The following is a 20,810-nucleotide window of genomic DNA, read 5'->3' on the forward strand; positions in this document are numbered from 1 at the left end:
TTTGATGAGAGTGTTTTTTACAGTTGTTACTAGTAGGCACATTTGTATAACATAATTGTGCTTTTAAAATACCTGAATGTCTTTCATGTAATAAGGGTGAGTGAAAGAAGATCACTGAAATTTGACAGATCCTAGCAAGAAATTACGTTGGGTGATTGAGCTGAAAACATCAATGAATAAAATATACATAATAATAAGGCTAGAGTAGAAAGATACACCATCTAAGATGGTTAATTAAATGGATCAGATGCTACCATCCTTTTTTCTGTATAAGTGAAGATTAATTCATATATATATATTTAATTTATATATTTATAATTTGTACATTTTTAATTGGGTATACATTACATATAGTAAAATCTACCAGTTTTAAATTAACAGTTGGATGAGTTTTGACAAATGCTCCTGGCCATGTCACGCTCCTACAACCATGGTAATAGAACATTTGTAACACCCCAAAAAGTTTCCTGCTTCCCCTTTTATAGTGAGTCTTCTTCCTCTACTCTCAGCTCTTACAAACCACTGATGTGCTTTTTGTCATTAAGTTTTGCTTTTTCTAGAATTTTATATCAATGGAACCATCTTGTATGTGGTTTTTTAGTCTGGCTTCTTTCACTCACATAATGCTTTTGTTTTCTAACATTTTTTTTTTAATTTTTTCTTAGGATTTTCATCTCCCTGCTTGCATTACCCATCTATTCCTGCATGTTGTCTACTGTTTCCACTAGAGCATTCAGCACATTAATCATACCTCTTTTTTTTCTTTTTCTAATTGAAATGTAATTCACATACAGTGGCATATTAGTTTCAGGTGTAATCATACTGATTTTGAATTCTTGGCCTTGTAATTTCAGTACCCCTGCCACGTCTAAGTCTCGTTCTGATGCTTGCTCTGGCTCTTCAAACGGTTTTTGTCCTTTGTGCAAATTTTTGTTGGAAGCCTACCATGAAGTACAGGGTATAAGGAAATTCAATAAAGAGGTCTTTAGTGATGTGGTCATAAGGTGTGGGGAGAGAAGTGTTCTACAGGCCTATGATTAAGTCTCAGTCTTTTAGTGAGCCTGTGTCCTTGGACTTTGAACTTCACCAGTACGTCTCAGATTTTTCACTCCTTAGGTAGGACAGGAAGGCCAGGGGGAGCTGGAGTTGGGTATTTCTCTTCCCTCACATTAATTAGGCCCTGGTCAAACCGACTTCAGTTAGGCTTTGGCAAAATTGTTTCTCTTGACTGCAGGCCTTGTTAAGAGCAGCATGCTCTGGGTGTTTTCAAAATGACAACTTTTTCCTTCTTGTCGGAAGCATATTTTCATCTGATACTCACTGTGAGAACCTGGTAGGGCTCAAGGAGGTAAAAACTCACAAAAGTGTAGGAGCTCCTTAAGTCTGGACGTCCGTAGAGTTTTCACCTATAACCCTTTCCAGAGTGATCGATCCTTCAGCCACTGGTCACTTACAGTTTAGATTTTCCTACCCCAGTATGGTTCTGGTAGAGATCTCTACTTGTGGGTCTCTGCTGTGTTCTGGTAAGTTGTAGCTCTCTGTGTCTGCCTGTCTGTCTCTCCAGTCTTGGGGGCAACAGTTTGCCCTATGACCTCAGTTCTCCAGTTCTCCATTGGATCAAAGGAGAGTCTGCTCAGCTTTCTACTTGTTACAATGGAGGGATGTCTTCCAAGTTCCTTGTGTATTGGACTGGAAACTGGAAGTCATATAATGCTTTTGAGATTCATCCATATTATATTGTGTATCTGTGTATTTTTATTTTGCTCAGTGGCATTTTGTTTTATGAATAGGTCATAATTTGCGGATCCATCCACAAATTGATGTACATTTGGATTGTTTTCAGTTTAAGGTTAGAATAAAGCAGCTATAGACTGGTACAATATGTCTTTGTGAGGACAGATCCTTGCATTTCACTTCGATAAATACCTGTGAGTGGGAATGCTGGTCACGTGGTAAGGGGGATGCGTAACTTAATAAGGAGGCGCAGAGCTTCTTTGCAGCGGCTCTATCATTTTGTGTTCCCACCAGTGATGTGTGAGTACCTCCGTTGCTCCTATACTCATGTACACTGGATGAATTACTTATCTACGGATACATAACAAATTACCTCAAAACTTAGCTTCAAATGAAAAACACCTATTTGTTTCTATGGGTCAAGAATCTGGGCAGGGCTTAGTTAGGGCTTCTGGCTCAGGGTCGTTCACAGGACTACAGTCAAGGTGTTGGTCAGAGTTGGGGTCATCTTAAGACTTGACTAGTATTTTTTTTTTTCACTTCCAATTTTTTGTTGCTAGCAAATAGAAATATAGTTTTGTTTTGTTTGTATGTTGGCCTTATATCCTGCAACCTTGCTGTGAACTTATTTAGTAGTTCTAGGAGTGTTGGGGGTAAATTCTCTAGGATTTTCTATATTAATGAGCATGGTTTCTGTGACTAAAGACTGTTTTATATCTTTTCAGTTGGTATGCCTTTATATTTTTTTGTGGTCTTTCTGTATTAGCTAGGACTTCCAGTATAATGTTGAACAGAAATGGTAAGGGTTGGTGGACATCCTTGTCTTTTTCCTGATATTAGGGTGGAAATTCACTCTTTCACCATTAAGTGTGATGTTTGCTTTTTTTTTTTTAAGATTTTACTTATTAGAGAGAGAGATAGCAAGAGAGATCATGAGCATGGGGGAGAGGGAGAAGTAGGCTTCTTGCCCAGCAGGGAGCCCGATGTGGGGCTAGGTCCCAGGACTCCAGGATCATGACCTGAGCTAAAGGCAGACGCTTAACTGACTGAGTCACCCAGGTGCCCCATGCTATTGTTTTTTTAATAGATGTGAGAACCTGGTAGGGCCATTAGAGTTGGGAAACTATAGTCAAGGGCCAAATCTGGCTGGCCATCTATATAAAGTTTTATTGGAACATAGCCACACCTATTTGTTTACGTATTTTCTGTGGTGGTTTTTGTACCTACAACCCCAGAGTTGAAGAGTTGTGACAGAGATGGTCTGACCACAAAGCCTAAAATATTTGCTATCTAGCCTTTTACAGAAAAAAATTGCCAATCCTTGCCCTCTTGGTTGAGGAAATTCCTTTCTATTCTTGGTTCTCAGAGTTTTTATCATGAAGAGGTATTGAATTTTGTCAAATGCATTTTCAACTAAGGTATTCTGTTTTAGACCAGTGCTAGGATGAATTACATTGATCTTTGAATGTTAAACCAATCTTACATTCCTTAGGTTAAACCCATCTTGGTCATAATGTATTATCCTTTTTCATTATTAGTGGATTCAGTTTGCTAAAATTTTCTTGAGCGATACTGGTTTATAGTTTTCTTGTTATATCCAGAATATGTCAAGAAATTTGACAACAACAAAAAGACAAAACAACCCATTTTTAAAATGGCCAAAAGACTTGAATAGCTATTTCTCTCAAGAAAACATACAAATAGGGGCACCTGGGTGGCTCAGTCGGTTAAGCGTCTGCCTTCAGTTCAGGCCATGATCCCAGGGTCCTGGGATCGAGCCCCACATCGGGGTCCCTGCTCAGTGGGGAGCCTGCTTCTCCCTCTGCCTCTGCCTACCACTCCCCCTGCTGTGGAGTAGATAGATAATAGATAAAAAATCTTAAAAAAAAAAAGAAAACATAAAAATGGCCAACAAGCAGATGAAAAGTTATTTAGCTTCATTGTTCATTTAAAGAAATGCAAATCAGGGTGCCTGGGTGGCTCAGTTGGTTAAGCGACTGTCTTCGGCTCAGGTCATGATCCTGGAGTCCCGGGATCAAGTCCCGCATCGGGCTCCCTGCTCGGCGGTGAGTCAGCTTCTCCCTCTGACCCTCCTCTCTCTCAAATAAATAAATAAAATCTTTTAAAAAATAAAATAAAATGAACTTAAAAAAAAAGAAATGCAAATCAAAACCACAGTACCCACTAGAATAGCTTTAATCAAAAAAAAAAAGAAAAGAAAAATTGGCAAGGATGTGGAGAAATAAGAACCCTTGTACATTGCTGCTAGGAATGTAAAATGGCACAGCCCCTATGGGAAACAGTTTAATGGGTCCTTAAAAAGTCCAACATATGGGGCGCCTGGGTGGCTCAGTCAGTTAAGCGTCTGACTTCAGCTCAGGTCATGATCCCAGGGTCCTTGGATCAAGCCCCACATCAACATAAACATATGACCCAACAGTGCCACTCCTAAGTATCTACTCAGGAGAAATGGAAACATGTCAGCAAAGAAACCAGTATGCAGATGTTTATAACAGCATTATTTATGATAACCAAAAGGAAGAAACAACCCAGATGTCCATCAATGAGAGATGAATGGATAAATCGTCAGTTACACACACACACACACACACACACACACACACACACACATTTGTACACACACAGAAGAATATTAGTCATAAAAAGGAATGTAAAACGGATGCTTCAGTTTGAATAAACCTTGAAAACATTATGCTAAGTGAAATAAACCAGATATAAAAGGACTAGTACGGTAGGATTCTACTTATATGAGGTACCTAGAGTGGTTAGAATCCTAGAGACAGGAAGTGGAATGGTGGTTGCCAGAGGCTGGAGAGGAACATGGGAAGTTACTGTTTTACGGGTATAGAGTTTCAGTTTTGTAAGGTGGAAAATGTTCTGGAGATGGATGGTGGTGATGGCTTCACAACATTGTGAATTTACTTAATGCCACTGGACTGGACAGTAAAAAAAATGGTTAAAATGGTAAATTTTATGTGCATTTTGCTATAATTGGAAAAATTTAAAAAATGGAACAAAGAACTGATACATGCTACAACTTGGATAAATCTTGAAGACATTATGCTTAGTAAAAAAAGCCGGACACAAAAGGTCACCTATTGTATGGTTTCTGTTGCATGATATATCCTGAGTAGGCAAACCCAGAGAAAGGGCATATCAGAGGTCACCAGAGGAGGAAGGGAGTGGAGAAATGGGAGTGTTTTATCAGGTGATTTTAAAAAAGGTGGTCACACAACTTGGTGAACACAGTAAATGCCACAAATTGTACACTTCAGAGTGCTTGTATGTCATGTGATTGTCACCTTGGTAAAACACCCCCCTCCCCTTTCTTTCTCTGCGGGTCAAACAGCACATACCCTGCTATGTACCTTCATGGACCTGTGGTATGGGCCTGTTAGTGGGACATATGCAGTGGGGTCTGGGAAGAAAATGCTTACTTTTATTTAATATTTTTAATTAAAAGTAACTTAAAGTAGTATGTATGTATTGTAGATTATTTAAAATGCTGAAAGTAATTAACAAGAAAATAAAGCATGTATTCCTACCACTCGAGTTTGCTAGTATTCCCTTCTATTTCTAATTCTTCCTATGGTGCTCTTTCTCTGTACACACACACACGTGCATTTTTAACCCAAATGAAATTACACTGTGCTGTTTTTAAATTTGCTTTGTTTATGGTATCTTTTCATGTCAATACATTTTAATTTATGTAATAATTAAAATTCAAGTTCCCTCAGTGGTTCTAAAATTGTTTACAGTAAGTTGATCCAAAATAGGTTCCAGTCTAGGGTCATGTGTTGCATTTTGTATCTTATGTCTCTCAAATCTCTTTTAATCTAATGCATACCTATCCCGCCTTCTTTTTATCACTGTGACTACTGGATGAAACCCAGCCAGTTGTTTTATGTATCTCACCTTTTTTTTTTTTTAAAGATTTTATTTATTTATTTGAGAGAGAGAGAATGAGAGATAGAGAGCACGAGAGGGAAACGGGTCAGAGGGAGGAGCAGACTCCCTGCCGAGCAGGGAGCCCGATGTGGGACTCGATCCCGGGACTCCAGGATCATGACCTGAGCCGAAGGCAGACGCTTAACTGACTGAGCCACCCAGGCGCCCTCACCTTTTTCTTTTTAAAGATTTATTTATTTATTTGAGAGGGAGAAAGAGAGAGAGTAGCAAGGAGGTAGAGAGGGAGAGGGAAAGAAAGAGAGAATCTTAAGCAGACTCCTCACTGAGTGCAGAGCCTGACATGGGGCTCGATCTCATGACCCTGAGAGCATGACCTGAGCCGAAACAAAACTCAGATGCTTAACTGACTGAACCACCCAGGTGCCCCACAAAACACATTTTAAAAGGGTGAAATACAGGGGTGCCTGGCACAGTCGGTTAAGTGTCCGACTCTTGGTTTCAGCTTTCTGCCTCCCCTTTAAAAAAAAATAATATGTGTTTTGTTTCACTTATTTCCAGTTTCACAAACTTCTAGTTATAAAATAAATAAGTCATAGAGGTGAAAAGTACAGCTTGGGGAAGTACAGTCAGTAATACTGGAATCATGTTGTGTGGTGACAGATTCCCAGGACTGTACTCACTGTGGGGAGCACTGAGTAACATACAGAGCTGTCCGATCACTGTGTTCCAAGCCTGAAGCTGATAATAACATTGTATGTCAACTGTACTTCAATATTAAGAGGGAAACATGAAATGGACCTATAAAAATGCTTTGTTTTATATGCTTTATGAGTACATTAAGTAATTACATACTGCGGTACATGCTCAAAAATTTTTACTGGTAAGGCTACAAGTATCAAAAATGCTTGAAGACTTAGGATATGCAGGTGTTTATTACCCTCATCTCTCAGCTTCTTGTAGTTTTGAAGTGTTTCAAAATAAAAGTTGGAGGGGAAAAAAAAAAAACATTAAAGAGCAAAAAGAAGAGTTTAAAAGCCCCTAAACCTGTCAAATCCAACTGGGTGGTGTACCTGAGGCGGTGGGCATTTCCGTCCGACCTCTCTGGGGGTTTCAATGCTCAGGGCCGCAGGGAGATGATGCCATGTGTTCTGTGGTTATTTCCAGAATGTGTACCTTCCCCCCACCATGCCCATTGTGTCTGCATCACTGTTTACTGAGCAGGGACTGGCACCGTAAGGGTTAGGCGGGCAGAGAGACTGCTCTGAGGCGGCCTTGCAGTCGGTCATGCTGGCATCTGATACGCTTGCTCTGTTTACCTGTTCTTTTTCTTGATGTTTCCTTGTCAGGATTATGAAGAAGCTGTGCTCTTATTATTAGAAGGAGCTGCCTGGGAAGAAGCTCTGAGACTGGTAGGAGAACTTTTAAAATCCTGCCTGCGTTAGGTGCTCAGCAGAGCAGGAGTGCAGGGGGGACAGGGTCAGCTGGGATCCCTTGTCTTCTGAGGCTAACAAAACTAAGTCAAAATAGTTTAGGTTCCTGGCCTAAGGATAAGCAGTATTTTTAAAACCATTTAAAAAATTTACTCTTGATGTTCGGAATTAGTCTGTTTTGTAAATGTGAAATATTCCTGGTTTTTACTGAAATGAGTTGAATGTTCATTAGCTTGCAGAGGCCTGCTCCTTTTGAAAATAACCTGGTGACCTCTGAAAGTCATCCATTTACTTCCAAGTGTCTTAACTCTACAGTGACTTGCAGTTTTCTTGCCTAAAATTACTGTCTTTTTCCTTTTAGGTACACAAATATAACAGACCAGATATAATAGAAACCAACATAAAGCCTTCCATTTTAGAAGGTAAGGGTTACATCTCAGAATTCTACATTTGGAAGTGTAGAGGTGGGGAAGCGAGAGAGAAGAATACTCCCTGTTATTACATCCTTGAATCATGAGTTCTTCACTGAATGTAATACTTAATACTGACCAGGATTTTTAAATATGCTAAACTGTCAAATGGTAGTATATAAAATATTTGAATGTTAAAAATACGTGATAAGATAACGGTTAAGAATCTTTATATTTGTAGGGGAGCCTGCCTGGGTGGCTCAGTTGGTTAAGCGTCTGCCTTCGGCTCAGGTCATGATCTCACGGTCCTGGGATTGAGCCCGGCATTGGGCTCCCAGCTCAGCGGGGAGTCTGCTTCTCCCGCTCCCTCTGCTGCTCCCCGTGCTTGTGAGCGCTCTCTCTATGTGTGTGTGTCAAATAAATAAAATCTTTAAAAAAAAAAAAAAAAGCTTTGTATTTGGGAGTAGTTGGTAAACTTGAATATGAACTAGATATTAGATAATACAGTATTTTGTCAGTGGCCAATTTCTTGCATTTAATAGTTGTATTGTGCTTATGTTAGATAATGTCCTATTCTTTTTTTAAGATTTATTTATTTATTAGAGAGTCGGGAAAGGGGCAGAGGGAGAAAATTTTAAGCAGACTCCCTGCTGAGTACGGAGCCTGACACGGAGCTCGATCCCACAACTCATGAGATCATAATAATGTCCTTACTCTTTTTTTTTTTTTAAGATTTTATTTATTTATTTGACAGAGAGAGACATGGTGAGAGAGGAAACACAAGCAGGGGGAGTGGGAGAGGGAGAAGCAAGCTTCCCTCAGAGCAGGGAGCCCGATGGAGGGCTCGATTCCGGGACCCTGGAACCACGACCTGAGCCAAAGGCAGGTGTCCAACGACCAAGCCACCCAGGCGCCCCTAATGTCCTTATTCTTAAGAGAGATGTTCTGAAGTATTTAAGAGGGAAGGATCATATCTGCAACCTACTCTCAAAAGGTCCCACAAAATAATAGTTGTGTGTGTGTATGAAGAGAAACAGGAAGCAAAATGTTTACAATTGGTAAATCTAAGTGGAGGGGATATTTGTATATTGAACCAGGTGAGTTTTACCAGTTCTGGAACACTTGGGTGATAACTATGACTCCTTAAAAGCAAAGTGGAAGAGTAGGACATCAGTTTGGCTTACAGAAATTTCTAGCAGTGGGGGGTTGGTTTTAAGCTCTGCCTTTTTTAGTACAGTCCACCCTGTGAGTAGGCTCTGGCCTTTGTGATGTGTACATGTACTCACACGCTTACCCTGCCTGCATCCCCCTCCCCCATCCTCATTAACACCATGGGAGGATTCTTTTCATATCATTCACCTAGCTACCCTTACCTGGTTACTAAAAGCATCCATCCTGACCCTCTAGGCGTCCATCTAGCCATTTCTTGCTTGGATTTTCTCCCCTAATGAGCACCTAGAAAAATGCTGACTGTTCATCTGCATAGGCCTAATACCCATGTTTCAGAAGCATCTGAGTGACTGTCCTGTTTTTGTTAACAGCTTCCTTGTAGACTCCTTTTCTTTGCTGGTCCGCTCTTGGGTACCTAGTCTTTGTTCAGGTGATTTTACGAATTTAGTGCTAGAGAGTGTTCTAGGATGATGTTAATGAATTCTGAAATCTGAAATTTCAACGTGTAGTTCATTCTCCTAAAACAATGTAGGTTAATTCTCGTTAAGGAAAAAAATCTTGCTTGGAAAACCTAGTAACCTGTTTCTTTTTGTTAAATTCTTACTCCCTCACTGCCTTTATTGAGTTTTTCTCTTTACTTAAACATTTTGCTCAAATTATTTTCCATCTGCACCCCCAGCCCAGAAGAATTATATGGCACTTCTGGACTCTCAGACAGCCACATTCAGTCGCCATAAAAAGCGTTTATTGGTGGTTCGAGAGCTCAAGGAGCAGGCACAGCAGGTGAATCTGGGTGAGTGTCTGCATGAAGACATGGACGCTTGGGCACTGTGGGGACACATTACACTTTGTCTTAGCTGCTTATTGTGCCTCCTGCACTGTGATTACCATGCTGGGGGACATCTAAGGCCTCTGTGATACCCCTTAGGGGTTGTGTATGTCTGTTTGTGCGTGTTGGGGAGGGTCGGGGGCAGGACCAAGCATGAATGGGAAGAGCTCTGCCACACATTCCCTGCACCCCCACCAAGCAGAGCAAAATGAGCCTCCTTGCCCTGCAAAGGTTCCTTTGCTTTCAGAAAGGAGAGAAAAGAAAAAATAAGCTTGGTACTGGTGCGCTGGTGTATGGTAGGAATAACTGTATTTGATATTGTCTCATTTCACTTTGAGATCTACTTTATAATAATTTTCATCCATCGTCAGATATGCCCTGGTTAACTCTAGTCCACTTACCCTACCGAAGGTAAATCTACATCAGCAGGGAGTTTTCATTCTGTGTCTGGTTCTTCTTTTCTAGATGATGAGGTGCCCCAGGGTCAAGAGTCAGACCTCTTCTCTGAAACTAGCAGTGTCATGAGTGACAAATACTCCCATAGCAACTCCAGGATATCAGCGTATGTATCATGTTTATTCAGCATGTTGGCCAGGCCCTGGGCATATGGAGAAAGTGCATGTGAGGGGGTCCGTTTCTCATCAGGACAGTGCAGGGGAGAGAGAGAGGACAGAGCTCAAGGCCAGGATTTGGTGTGCAAGGGGTTTCCCCACATATCTAAGAAATTAGACTTGGTGTTGAAATGTTTTTCTGCTGCAGCCTCGTGGACTGTGTGTTTGTCCGTGCCCACGAGGCCCTTACACTGGTACTCAATTTTTGTGACATCTGATTTTATTCATTTAACAAATATTAGGTGACTGGATTGTGTGGGGGCTGGAAAAAATAAAGATTATAAAGAAAAAAGGTATCAGGCATCTTCAGTTCAAAGTCAGGATTAGAAGAGGCTATTAATGTATAACAAGTCATCATGTTTACGCAGTGTAGCATTTGGTCACAACACCCATATGCTAGTTGTAGTGGATGTTCCCAGAAACTTTTAAGGAGATGTGAGTTATAAGAGCCTATAGTCATCCTTGGGAAGCATAAAACAATGCCAGATGGTGTATTTAAACTGAATCATGATAGGACGCCTGGGTGGCTCAGTCGGTTAAGTGTCTGCCTTCAGCTTGGGTCATGATTCCCGAGTCCTGGGTTCAAGGCCTGCATCGGGCTCCCTGCTCAGCAGGGGGCCTGCTTCTCCCTCTCCCACTGCCTGCCGTTCCCCCTACTTGTGTGTCTGTGCACGCTCTCTCTCTCTGAAAAATAAATAAAATCTTAAGAAAAAAGATAAATAAACTGAATCATGCTTTAGGAATTCAGAATAGAGATTTCTGAGGTTATATGGGGTGATCAGAAACTGCAAGAGAGGCCGCTAGAAACTGGGCTTTTCACAGGGCAGGAGAGTCCCAGACAAGACAGGTGGCGTAATTAAAGAGCTTTGAGCAGGAAAGATACAGGATTCATATATATTTTGTTACATCCAAATTTCTGTGCTATGTCTGTGTCTCCTTATTTAAAATTAAACTTGTTTTTCATTACAAAATTTAAGTTGGTTCTGTTGTTCTAGCTGTCATTATCATATATAACCTCATTTTACTCTGTATTTTAATTAAAATTTCAAGGCCAGCTACTACTTTTTTTTTTTAAGATTTATTTATTTATTTTGAGAGTGAGAATGAGAGAGAGAGAGAGAGAGAGAGAGAGCACATGAGAGGGGGGAGGGTTAGAGGGAGAAGCAGGCTCCTCGCTGAGCAGGGAGTCTGATGCGGGCCTCGATCCCGGGACTCCAGGATCATGACCTGAGCCGAAGGCAGTCGCTTAACCAACTGAGCCACCCAGGCGCCCTCCACCTACTACTTTTCCTTATTATTTCCTGCCTGTAACACTCACCTTTCCCAATTTATTTTAGCTATCACTCCCAACACCTCATTACCATTTTCCCCCACATATACATACCATTTGTAGACTCTCTGGGTTCCCAGAAAGTTTGTGGCCAACAGGTACATTCATTTTAATCTGTTCAGTGCAAAGAGATCCCCTTTTATAACATCTTTCCAATGTCTTCTACCAGGCGATCATCTAAGAATCGCCGCAAAGCAGAGCGGAAGAAGCATAGCCTCAAAGAAGGGAGTCCACTGGAGGATCTGGCCCTTTTGGAGGCGCTCAGTGAAGTTGTACAGAGCACTGAAAAATTGAAAGGTATATTCTCAATACTGATGATTTTTGCCACACAAAAAAAGTAAATGGATAGCACAGAGTTTAGCAAATAATTAAGATACAGTTTTCCCAACTTGAGGAAAGACAGAAACTTTCAACAGGAAGTGTCATTTCAGAGCACGTTCCTGAACCACCCTCAGCTGGGAACCTAGGAGCCTTCCTGCATTGACCCCCACCCAGCCCTGCTGGGAGGCATTAGCACCAAAGCCGGGGGAAAGGATTATGAAGACACTGCTTCCTACTTGGGCCCCAGTGTGTTCCTTTTTCTTTTTGTAGTAGGTTGAATTATTCCAGCATTTGGGGAGACAGAAGAAAATGCGGGACATGGCAACTGTAGGGTGATATTAAGTATTTTTTTGCTTGGGAAAGAAACTGTGTTATGATCCTAGCAATGGAGCTGGGGACCCAAGTTAACCACTTTCTCAAATTTCTTCTCTCTAGATGAAGTATACCATATTTTAAAGGTGCTCTTTCTCTTTGAGTTTGATGAGCAAGGAAGGGAATTACAGAAGGCCTTTGAAGATACCCTCCAGCTGATGGAAAGGTCACTTCCAGAAATTTGGACTCTCACTCACCAGCAGAATTCAGCTACACCTGTAAGTTTTCCTCAGAGACAGAATGTACGTTTTTTAAAAGTCATTTCACAGTTTCTTATGTTCACACGATCTCTTAAAAGTCAAAGCAAAAGATTTTCTTTTTCTTAAAAACATAATATTCCATAGTTACATTAGCCTAGGCTTATGTTTACGCTGTCTGTAAGAAGATTTTCTATTTGAGTACACCTTGGACTGGGTTAAGTTTGCTTTTATTTCTCCTTTCCGCATGAAACAGCTGTCGTGAAGAAGATGGGCAAGTCAGACTGTTGCCCCTGCCTTCAGTGAGATTGGAGTGGGCAAGAAGGGAGCTAGGGCCAGAGTTGGCCTCTCACCTCCCTGTTCAGACTTTGAATCGTATCAGAGTGTTTTAAAGTAACCCAGACAGGGGCCCCTGGGTTGTCAGTCAGTTAAGCATCTGACTCTTGATTTTGGCTCAGGTCATGATCTTAGAGTCGTGGCATGGAGCCCTACATTGGGCTCTGCACTCAGCCCAGAGTCTGCTTGAGATTCTCTGTCTCCCTCTCCCTCTGCCCCTCCCTCCGCTTGCATGCTCTCTCTCTCTCTCTCTCTCTAAAATAAATAAAATCTATAACAACAACAAAAAAAGTAACCCTTGTAGACAATTGCTTTCTCTTTTGTTTTATGGAAAATTTGACTTGTTACTTCTACTCTGTTGTCATGAGGAGCTTTGCTGCTCATGTTTAAGGCAGTTGTGTCCTGTCAGGAATTCTGATGTGTTATCTATTGTGTGTACTTTGCTCAGTCTCTCACACCTGAGGCGGATTTTTAAAGAGTTTCTGTTTTGATTCAGAAAGGCTGGTGTGTCAGGGACAGTCCATTAAGGAAAACAACCACAGCTGTTATTGTAACAGAGCGAATTTAATACAGGGAACTGGTTGAACAAGTATTGGAGAACTGAAAGGCAAAGGGGGAACGCTGAGATAGTAACTATGAGGGAACAAAGGAAGGGTTTGGGTTTACTATGGTTTAGAAGCTTGGAGGTGGGGCCCTGCTGAGCTGGTTCTTGACCCTCTGAGAAGGGGTGCCAGCCAGCTGGTGGTGGGACTTCTGAGGGGGCATGATAGCTCTAAGGGTAGAGAAATAAGTAAACTGGAATGAACCGCTGCTACCAGGGTAAAGAACTGTTGAGTGAAAGCAAGGAGCACATTCCTTTTCATCCAGCCTTGCACTCTCCCTCTGATGTCCGCATAACGAGCCAGCTGACAACGGTGGGATTTTTCGCAGGTTCCCAGTCCCAGCATCACAAGCACTGTAGAGGAGGGTGGGTTTGGAGCATGGAGAGAGACTGGTATTGAGCTCACTGGTTAGAAACTCAGCAGCTCTACTGGGGCCTCAGTTTCCTCAGTTACAAATGGGGATATACTTTCCTATACATTTCACTGGAATGTTCTGAAGGTTAGATAAGAGGGTAGATGTAGGTACATATAGCATACCTTAAAAATAAAAGTTGAGAATCAGCACCCCACAAATATTTGAATTTACGAAAATAGGTATTTCCTAGAAGAAATGTGATCATCTTCAAAACTGTAGTGGTTTTGAAGCTTAGCAATTTATAATACCTCCTCATGCTCTCCCCTACCCTCTTCTATTCAGATCATAGTAATTTTTTTTAATTTTTTATATATTTTTTTAATTTTTAATTTTTTTGATTTAAATTTTGCTTAATCTACAGTGCAGTACTGGTTTCTGGGGTAGAACTTAGTGATTCATCACTTACATAATTTACCCGGTGCTCATAACAACAAGTTTCCTCTTTAATCCCCATCCCCCACCCAGCCCTTCCCCCACCCACCTCCCTCCATCAACCCTCAGTTTGTTCTGTATCATAAGAGTCTTTTATGGCTTGTTTCCCCTCTCCCTTTTTTCTTTTCCACCTTCCCATATGTTTATCCGTTAGAGTGAGATTGTACGGTATTTGTCTTTCTCTGACTTATTTCCCTTAGTGTAATACACTTTAGCTCTACCCATGTTATTGCAGATGGCAAGATTTCATTCTTTTTGATGGCTGAAGATCGTATTAATTTCTGAGACACCAACTTTAAGAGTCTTCTGGGGAAAATGACCAGAAAATCATGTGTTTGCTTTGGTTGGTAAATTATGGTAATGGCACGTGTGCGGGATCCCGAGTCATATGGAAGTGCTTTGAGCGCACATTGCTGCTGAGAAGGTACCCCCGAGGGTATGCATGCTGAGCCAAGTGAAGACAAAGCAGAGGGCCTGGCATGTGCCCCCTGAGGCTTATACAAACGTGGAATTCCTGTGAAGGCTCTGGTTTTACCTTGAACACGTGTGCACAGTTTGCGTTCTACTCCATGATATATGCACGTATTTGTTTTAATATCAAAATTCCCACAGATCTTTTGAGGGCAAATTGATGCTCTGTGTATTCTTTTTTTTTTTTTATTTTTTTATTGTTATGTTAATCACCATATATTACATCATTAGTTTTTGGTGCAGTGTTCCATGATTCATTGTTTGTTCATAACACCCAGTGCTCCATGCAGAACGTGCCCTCCTCAATACCCATCACCAGGATAACCCATCCCCCTCCCCCCCTCCCCTCTAGAACCCTCAGTTTGTTTTTCAGAGTCCATCATCTCTCATGATTCGTCTCCCCCTCTGACATACTCCCCTTTTCTTCCTCTCCTATTATCTTCTTTTTCTTTTTTCTTAAAATATGTTGTGTTATTTGTTTCAGAAGTACAGATCTGTGATTCAACAGTCTTGCACAATTCACAGCGCTCACCGTAGCACATACCCTCCCCAATGTCTGTCACCCAGCCACCCCATCCCTCCCACCCCAACCACTCCAGTAACACTCAGTTTGTTTCCTGAGATTAAGAATTCCTCATATCAGTGAGGTCATGTGATACATGTCTTTCTCTGATTGACTTATTTCACTCAGCATAACACCCTCCAGTTCCATCCACGTCGTTGCAAATGGCAAGATCTCATTCCTTTTGATGGCTGCATAATATTCCATTGTGTATATATACCACATCTTCTTTATCCATTCATCTGTCGATGGGCATCTTGGCTCGATGCTCTGTGTATTCTATAACCTCTTGTACTCCTCCCCTCAGGGTATGGCTTATATTCCTTAAGATTTTCCTTTTTTGTTTTCCCCTCATCATTACCTTGTCTTCTGGAAGAAAGGAGATTTGGAGGTCTGAGTCAAGGCTGGAAAAACTGGCAAAGTAAAAATCACAAAGGAAAAGAGAATTACTGTGCTTGATACCGTGAAAATGACATGCTCTTTACTGCTGGTAGAAACTTGGCCTTTGGTATCTGTGGTCACCAGAAATATAATCTTTGCTGATCTACTTTCTACTTAGGTTCTAGGTCCCAATTCGACTGCAAATAGTATCATGGCCTCTTATCAACACCAGAAGACTTCAGTTCCTGTTCTTGGTTAGTATGTTTTTCTCTTCAAATTATCACAGTACTCAGCAGAAGGAATATCTTTCTCTAAGTGTTGAGAAGGTCAGTGGTGTGAGGAAAGATCGGGTATTGACTACAGTTTTCCCTCAATTTTATGACTGTGTCTTTAATAAAATCGATTTAGTGCTTCTAGTGTTGGGAACCAGAGGGGTGGGGAATCCAACATGATATTAGACATACACATTTTGAAAAGGTCATCCTGACATACACTGTCCATACAGGCACATCACAGTTGAAATTTGAGTCTAAACAGTCCAACTTACATATATATTTTCAGGATTCTTCTGAATCATCATTTTTGGCTCTTGGCAGTTATGATTGCATCTTGGGGACGTTTTCATAATCATCCTCAGGATTGACAATACAATTTGAAAGCAAATCCAAAGAATGTTAGCATTTTATTTGCATTTCCTATTTAAGTTTACCGAAAATGTTTTGTTTTGTTTTATTTTTTGTTTGTTGGCAGGGGAGATGATTCCTGATTAGATTGCATAGCCCTTGAAGTTCAAAACCCTAAAAACTTTCTTTTTAAATTTGGTTAGAAACTTTTGATAGATCAGTTTGGTGCCTGAGTATTTACCCTTTAGGTGGATCAATCAAGCATAGCAGCCTCTTAGCTTTCAAAAGTTAGTGGTATGTTCTAAAATAATTGGGAGTTTTTACTACTGTAATTTGCATTTTCCAGAATTTTTTTTCCTTTAAATGCTGTGCTATACTAGCATTCTGATGATATTTGAAGTAGCCTTTGGGTTTACATTAAGTTTGAAGTTTAACAGCTTATGTTGCTACCAGGAATAAATGAACTACTTCCCATCCAGCTTAGCTCTTGTATCTGGACAGTAACTATTGTATTCCTAGCTACCCTTCTTCCTGAAGGCTGGGACAAGCTGCTTTTGCTATCAATCCCAACATATACTTATTTCTGAGATGCTAAAAATTCATCTTAGACCTGAGGCAGCTTGGTCATTGCTCAGTTTGTACCCTGGGCAATTCTGTTGTGATTTCCGTCCCATTTTCTGCCCTATTGACCTGATGCTGACCTTCATGTCAAGTCTGGTCACACCTTTCCCTAGAGTATCCTGGTGGCTTTTTCGAAGAGTACTTTCATTTTCCAGCTAAGCCTTAAAGACACTATTTTGAGGCTCCTCATTATCTGAGTACATAAGTGTTATCGGTGTCCTTGTGGTTACAAGATGGCGTAGGAAAAGAGAGGTTCTCATAATCTAAAAATAGGCAGATGAACTACTGACAAAGTCCCAAGCACTGTTCCTCAACTGCTCCTCCCCAAGTAAGGGGAGTAATTAAGCATACTCACACAGCCCTGCGAGTGGAATCCATGACTTGATTGATAGCCATTCTCTCTGTTTCATGTTTGCAATGCAGTATCATGCAGATCAGTTGTAAGTCTTTCAAAAATGTAGGGTTTCATAAAATGGATTAAAGTGTTATCAGAGAAGTGCTTGAATCATCATAGCTGAGTTGGGCTCGTTACAACTCATAACAAAGTAAATGCTTCAAATGGGAATGATTTTGGCTATCAAAAGATTAAGAAAAGTCCTTGGAAAAATGGATAAGACCTTCAAAGTATTTTTGCAAAAATAACTCTTATGCTGTGAAATTCAGACATGGAAAGGTGAAGGATGTCATGCCTTGTCATATGGTTTGTCAGCACAGTTACTTTCCTGCTAAAAGGCTTATATATATATATATATATATATATATATATATATATATATACACGAATCATATATATAGATATACTTCTGTTGGAAGTGTATTACAAATAATGCTGAAAAAAAAACAATAATGCTGAGAAAGAACATCTTTATATACACGTATTTTCTTGTATCTTTGCTACCTATATACATCTCTGCTACCACAAATCTGAGTGAAAGAGGGCTCAGGTGGAGCTGTGTCTCTTCATCTCGGGGTTGTGGGTTTGAGCCCCATGTTGGGAGAAGAGATTGTTTAAAAACAAAATCTTTTAAAAAAAGAAAAGTAAAGAAAGAGGGTCTGGGAGTTTTATTTAATAGTGACAGTTTTACCCCATCCATCCTCTCCTCCATTTGCTTTTTTCTGAAAGTAGGGACGTTTTTATTGATCAGTGTTTTTGTAGAATTTTTTTTTATCATGAAAGTATTTTCTGTTCATTAACTCTTTTTACCAAATAACATACCACCACATTTTTTTCTCTTATAATTGAGGAAAATTTTGTAGATAATGAAATGTACAGATCTTAGGTATACAGTTTAATGAGGTTTAATAATTACAATTACATATGGCCTTATAACACCACATCCCCTCCCATCGAAATTTAGAACATTCTTCTACTTTGAATCACTCAGTGGGCATTTTTTTCTTCTACCCTTCATGTGCCTGAAGTGGAAATCCCTGTTCTTGGGGCAGGGCCTCCAGGCTGTGTTTGCTCTGACTGGAGGTTGCGAGGGTAACAGGAACTTTAGCTCTCGACTGATGGTTATCTTGTAGCTCCAAAGTACAGTCCCTAGTTTTAGCGCAGTTACTGCCTCAGCTTCCCCTAGCAAGAAAGTGTGTCTGTCACAGTTTTCCTTTCCTTTCTTCTAGATGCTGAGCTTTTTATACCCCCAAAGATCAACAAAAAGACCCAGTGGAAATTGAGCCTTCTAGAGTGACTGACGGTGTTCCTTTCACTCCGTCCTTGGGGCCTGGCTGTCGGGAACTGGGAAGAGTAAGACAGCTACCTTAGCAGTGTGGAGAGCTGCTCTATACAGCAGACTTAAGCAGACGCCAAGCAGTTCTGGTTTATTTGGGGTATAATTTTAAATAGCAAAAGGTTAAGCTTTAACCAATATTGCATCATTTTGTAAGAATTACTGTTCTTTTGTTTAGTGCTGTTTGAGAGCATATTTCTGGCATTTATAGTAATCAGAAGATTGGCTTTCATTCCCGGCTGCCAGTCTGATTCATTTTGGGACCTTCGACAAGTCACATAATTAATCGATTTGTGCCTCAGTTAATTGGGAATAATGTTTCATGGCTTCTACCTCAAAAGTGTGAGGAAAAGAAAATAATGTTTTTTAAATATTTTATGTTCCAGGAGGAGAACATTGTATATAAACAACGTTGGCTATTCGTGCTACCAACATTTGGTGAAATTTAATCACTTAAATGACTTCTTCACCTTGAACTAAAGCAGAATAAAAAGCTAAATATATCCTTTGAAATTTTAAACTTTCTTTTGCTGACAGCTGTTATTTTATAATATCTTACCAGGTCCTCTGCTTCCAGTTATAACGGCATTAAGCTCCTATCACTGCAGTGTCCATAGGGACTATTTTTACTGCCTGTGAATTTTCTGCTAGGGACTTAGCAGTGTTAGAGCTGGAACAGATTAGAATTTCTGAAACAGTATTGTGCACATTTGGTATGGTGAACAGTGTGGACAATTGTAAGTTATTCCTTTTTTCTCTAAGTAATTGCTGCTTTTAACTAAAAGGTTTTTGTCAGTGTCAAGGCCATTTCATTTTCTTTATGGTGCTTCACTGACCTCTGTCTTTTAGTTATTTTCTTTGGAAAAGATGAGAATGTTTTTTCTTTTTGGTAAGTCTAGAAAAAGCTCAATTCATTTTGACAACAGTTATGTGGCTGATTCTTGGGTAAGGTTAAAAATTTCTTCCATGCCTCTAATACCAGAACCAGACATTCATGACTGTACATAAACGAAAATATTGCCTCTGATCCATGGAGTATAGATATGCCCAGAATTGTAATTAAATTTGTTCCCTAAATAGCAAAATGTTAACTATAGAATCTAGGCGTGTTTGCTTGTATAATTAAGCTTCTCTGCGTGTCTGAAAATTTTTACAAAATAATAGGGGGAAAAAAAGGTACTTCCTGCCTTGTAGAAATCTACTTTTTGATTTATACCTGTAATGGATTTGCTATAATTAAGTGCCCCACACTGAAAGGCTGAACGTGCTTTGTAACTTCACTCTTTGACCTGGGTAAATGAACATAAGGCATTTTAATATATTATAGTGCTCTTGCTATGGATAATGGTACTCATGCCTGATGGATTGGAAATAGAAGTAAATGTGTCTGTTGATACTCGTGTGACTTTTTATAGATGTTCCATTTCCTTGAGATGGTGTTTTGAAGCAGCAAGAAAGAATTTGTGTGAATACAAATTATCATCAATTACTATCTATTTCCTGTGAGCAAGATGGAATTTTGTTCATTTGGAAAAGCAGGAGGCTGGAGCAGACCTTCCAGGCTGAAGGCAAAGTCACAGAAGAATTCATGGGGGAAGTGCAGTGTATGGGAAGAGGAGAAACTTCTGGAAGTGATGAATACTTAATTTTGGCAAAAGGCTTGGTCAGGGTCCTGGGAAAGAATATGTAACTCTTCCACCAGATTTGAACTCTGTCCCAAAGCAAGTTCATACTGCAGTAAGCTAAAAACCCTAGTTATTTTGTTGGTGCCATTGAGTCAGCTTTGCTCAGATGCTCCAGACATCAAGAGGGAACTTGCAGAGGACTGTCTCCTACAATCCATTTTAAATTTACACTTTTAAAAAAAACAGAGGCAAGAGGTAATGTTTTTGTTAATGTTTTTATGAGTGTAGCTTGATGTAATTTTTTAGCACTGCCACATATTTTAAAATAAATTCATTTTCCATACGTGTCTACATATATATACACACACGTGTGTACACACACAGGTTTACCTTTTAGGGGTTGTTCATAGCCATAATTGAAGAAGGTGTTTTCAAAAGTAAAAAAAAACTAATGATTCTTAGTAATTTAAGGTTACTACAAGTTGGGGAAACAAAATCAGCTTTTTTTCTGCTTCCTGTGCCTCCCCATAAACTTGTGCTTTTCTAGAAGCACCACCTGAGCAAGCCCTTAAGAGTTTCTGGCTGTCCTTTCTTGTCTGTTGTATTTATTAGTAACTGAGGTGAGGAGAATAAACATCTAAGAAGCTAGGTAACCATTAATATCCAAGAAGCTATAGA

At 40.1% G+C, this 20,810-nt stretch overlaps 1 protein-coding gene across 2 annotated transcripts in view; it reads left to right on the top strand.

The window, feature by feature from the left end:
* The window catches only part of ELP1 (elongator acetyltransferase complex subunit 1), a 57,834-nt gene extending 37,359 nt beyond the window's left edge, over positions 1 to 20,475 (top strand). The window contains exons 30-38 of one of the 2 annotated variants that reach the window (XR_012373523.1): positions 7,011 to 7,073; positions 7,456 to 7,516; positions 9,354 to 9,467; positions 9,969 to 10,065; positions 11,614 to 11,741; positions 12,201 to 12,355; positions 15,712 to 15,787; positions 18,401 to 18,524; positions 18,894 to 20,475. Coding sequence is in view for 1 of the 2 variants with exons in the window: in XM_025888451.2 (XP_025744236.1) it covers positions 7,011 to 7,073; positions 7,456 to 7,516; positions 9,354 to 9,467; positions 9,969 to 10,065; positions 11,614 to 11,741; positions 12,201 to 12,355; positions 15,712 to 15,787; positions 18,401 to 18,468 (762 nt within the window). In the remaining variant the exon portion in view is untranslated. Of the gene's footprint in view, positions 1 to 7,010; positions 7,074 to 7,455; positions 7,517 to 9,353; positions 9,468 to 9,968; positions 10,066 to 11,613; positions 11,742 to 12,200; positions 12,356 to 15,711; positions 15,788 to 18,400 lie in introns of both variants that reach the window. The other variant, XM_025888451.2, reaches the window with a different exon arrangement.
* The last annotated feature ends 335 nt before the right edge of the window (positions 20,476 to 20,810 follow it).

This window comes from Callorhinus ursinus, unplaced genomic scaffold (genome assembly GCF_003265705.2).
Source record: "Callorhinus ursinus isolate GAN/ISIS: 27379988/994484 unplaced genomic scaffold, GSC_fseal_2.0 scaffold24, whole genome shotgun sequence".
Classification (NCBI taxonomy): Eukaryota; Metazoa; Chordata; class Mammalia; order Carnivora; family Otariidae; genus Callorhinus; species Callorhinus ursinus.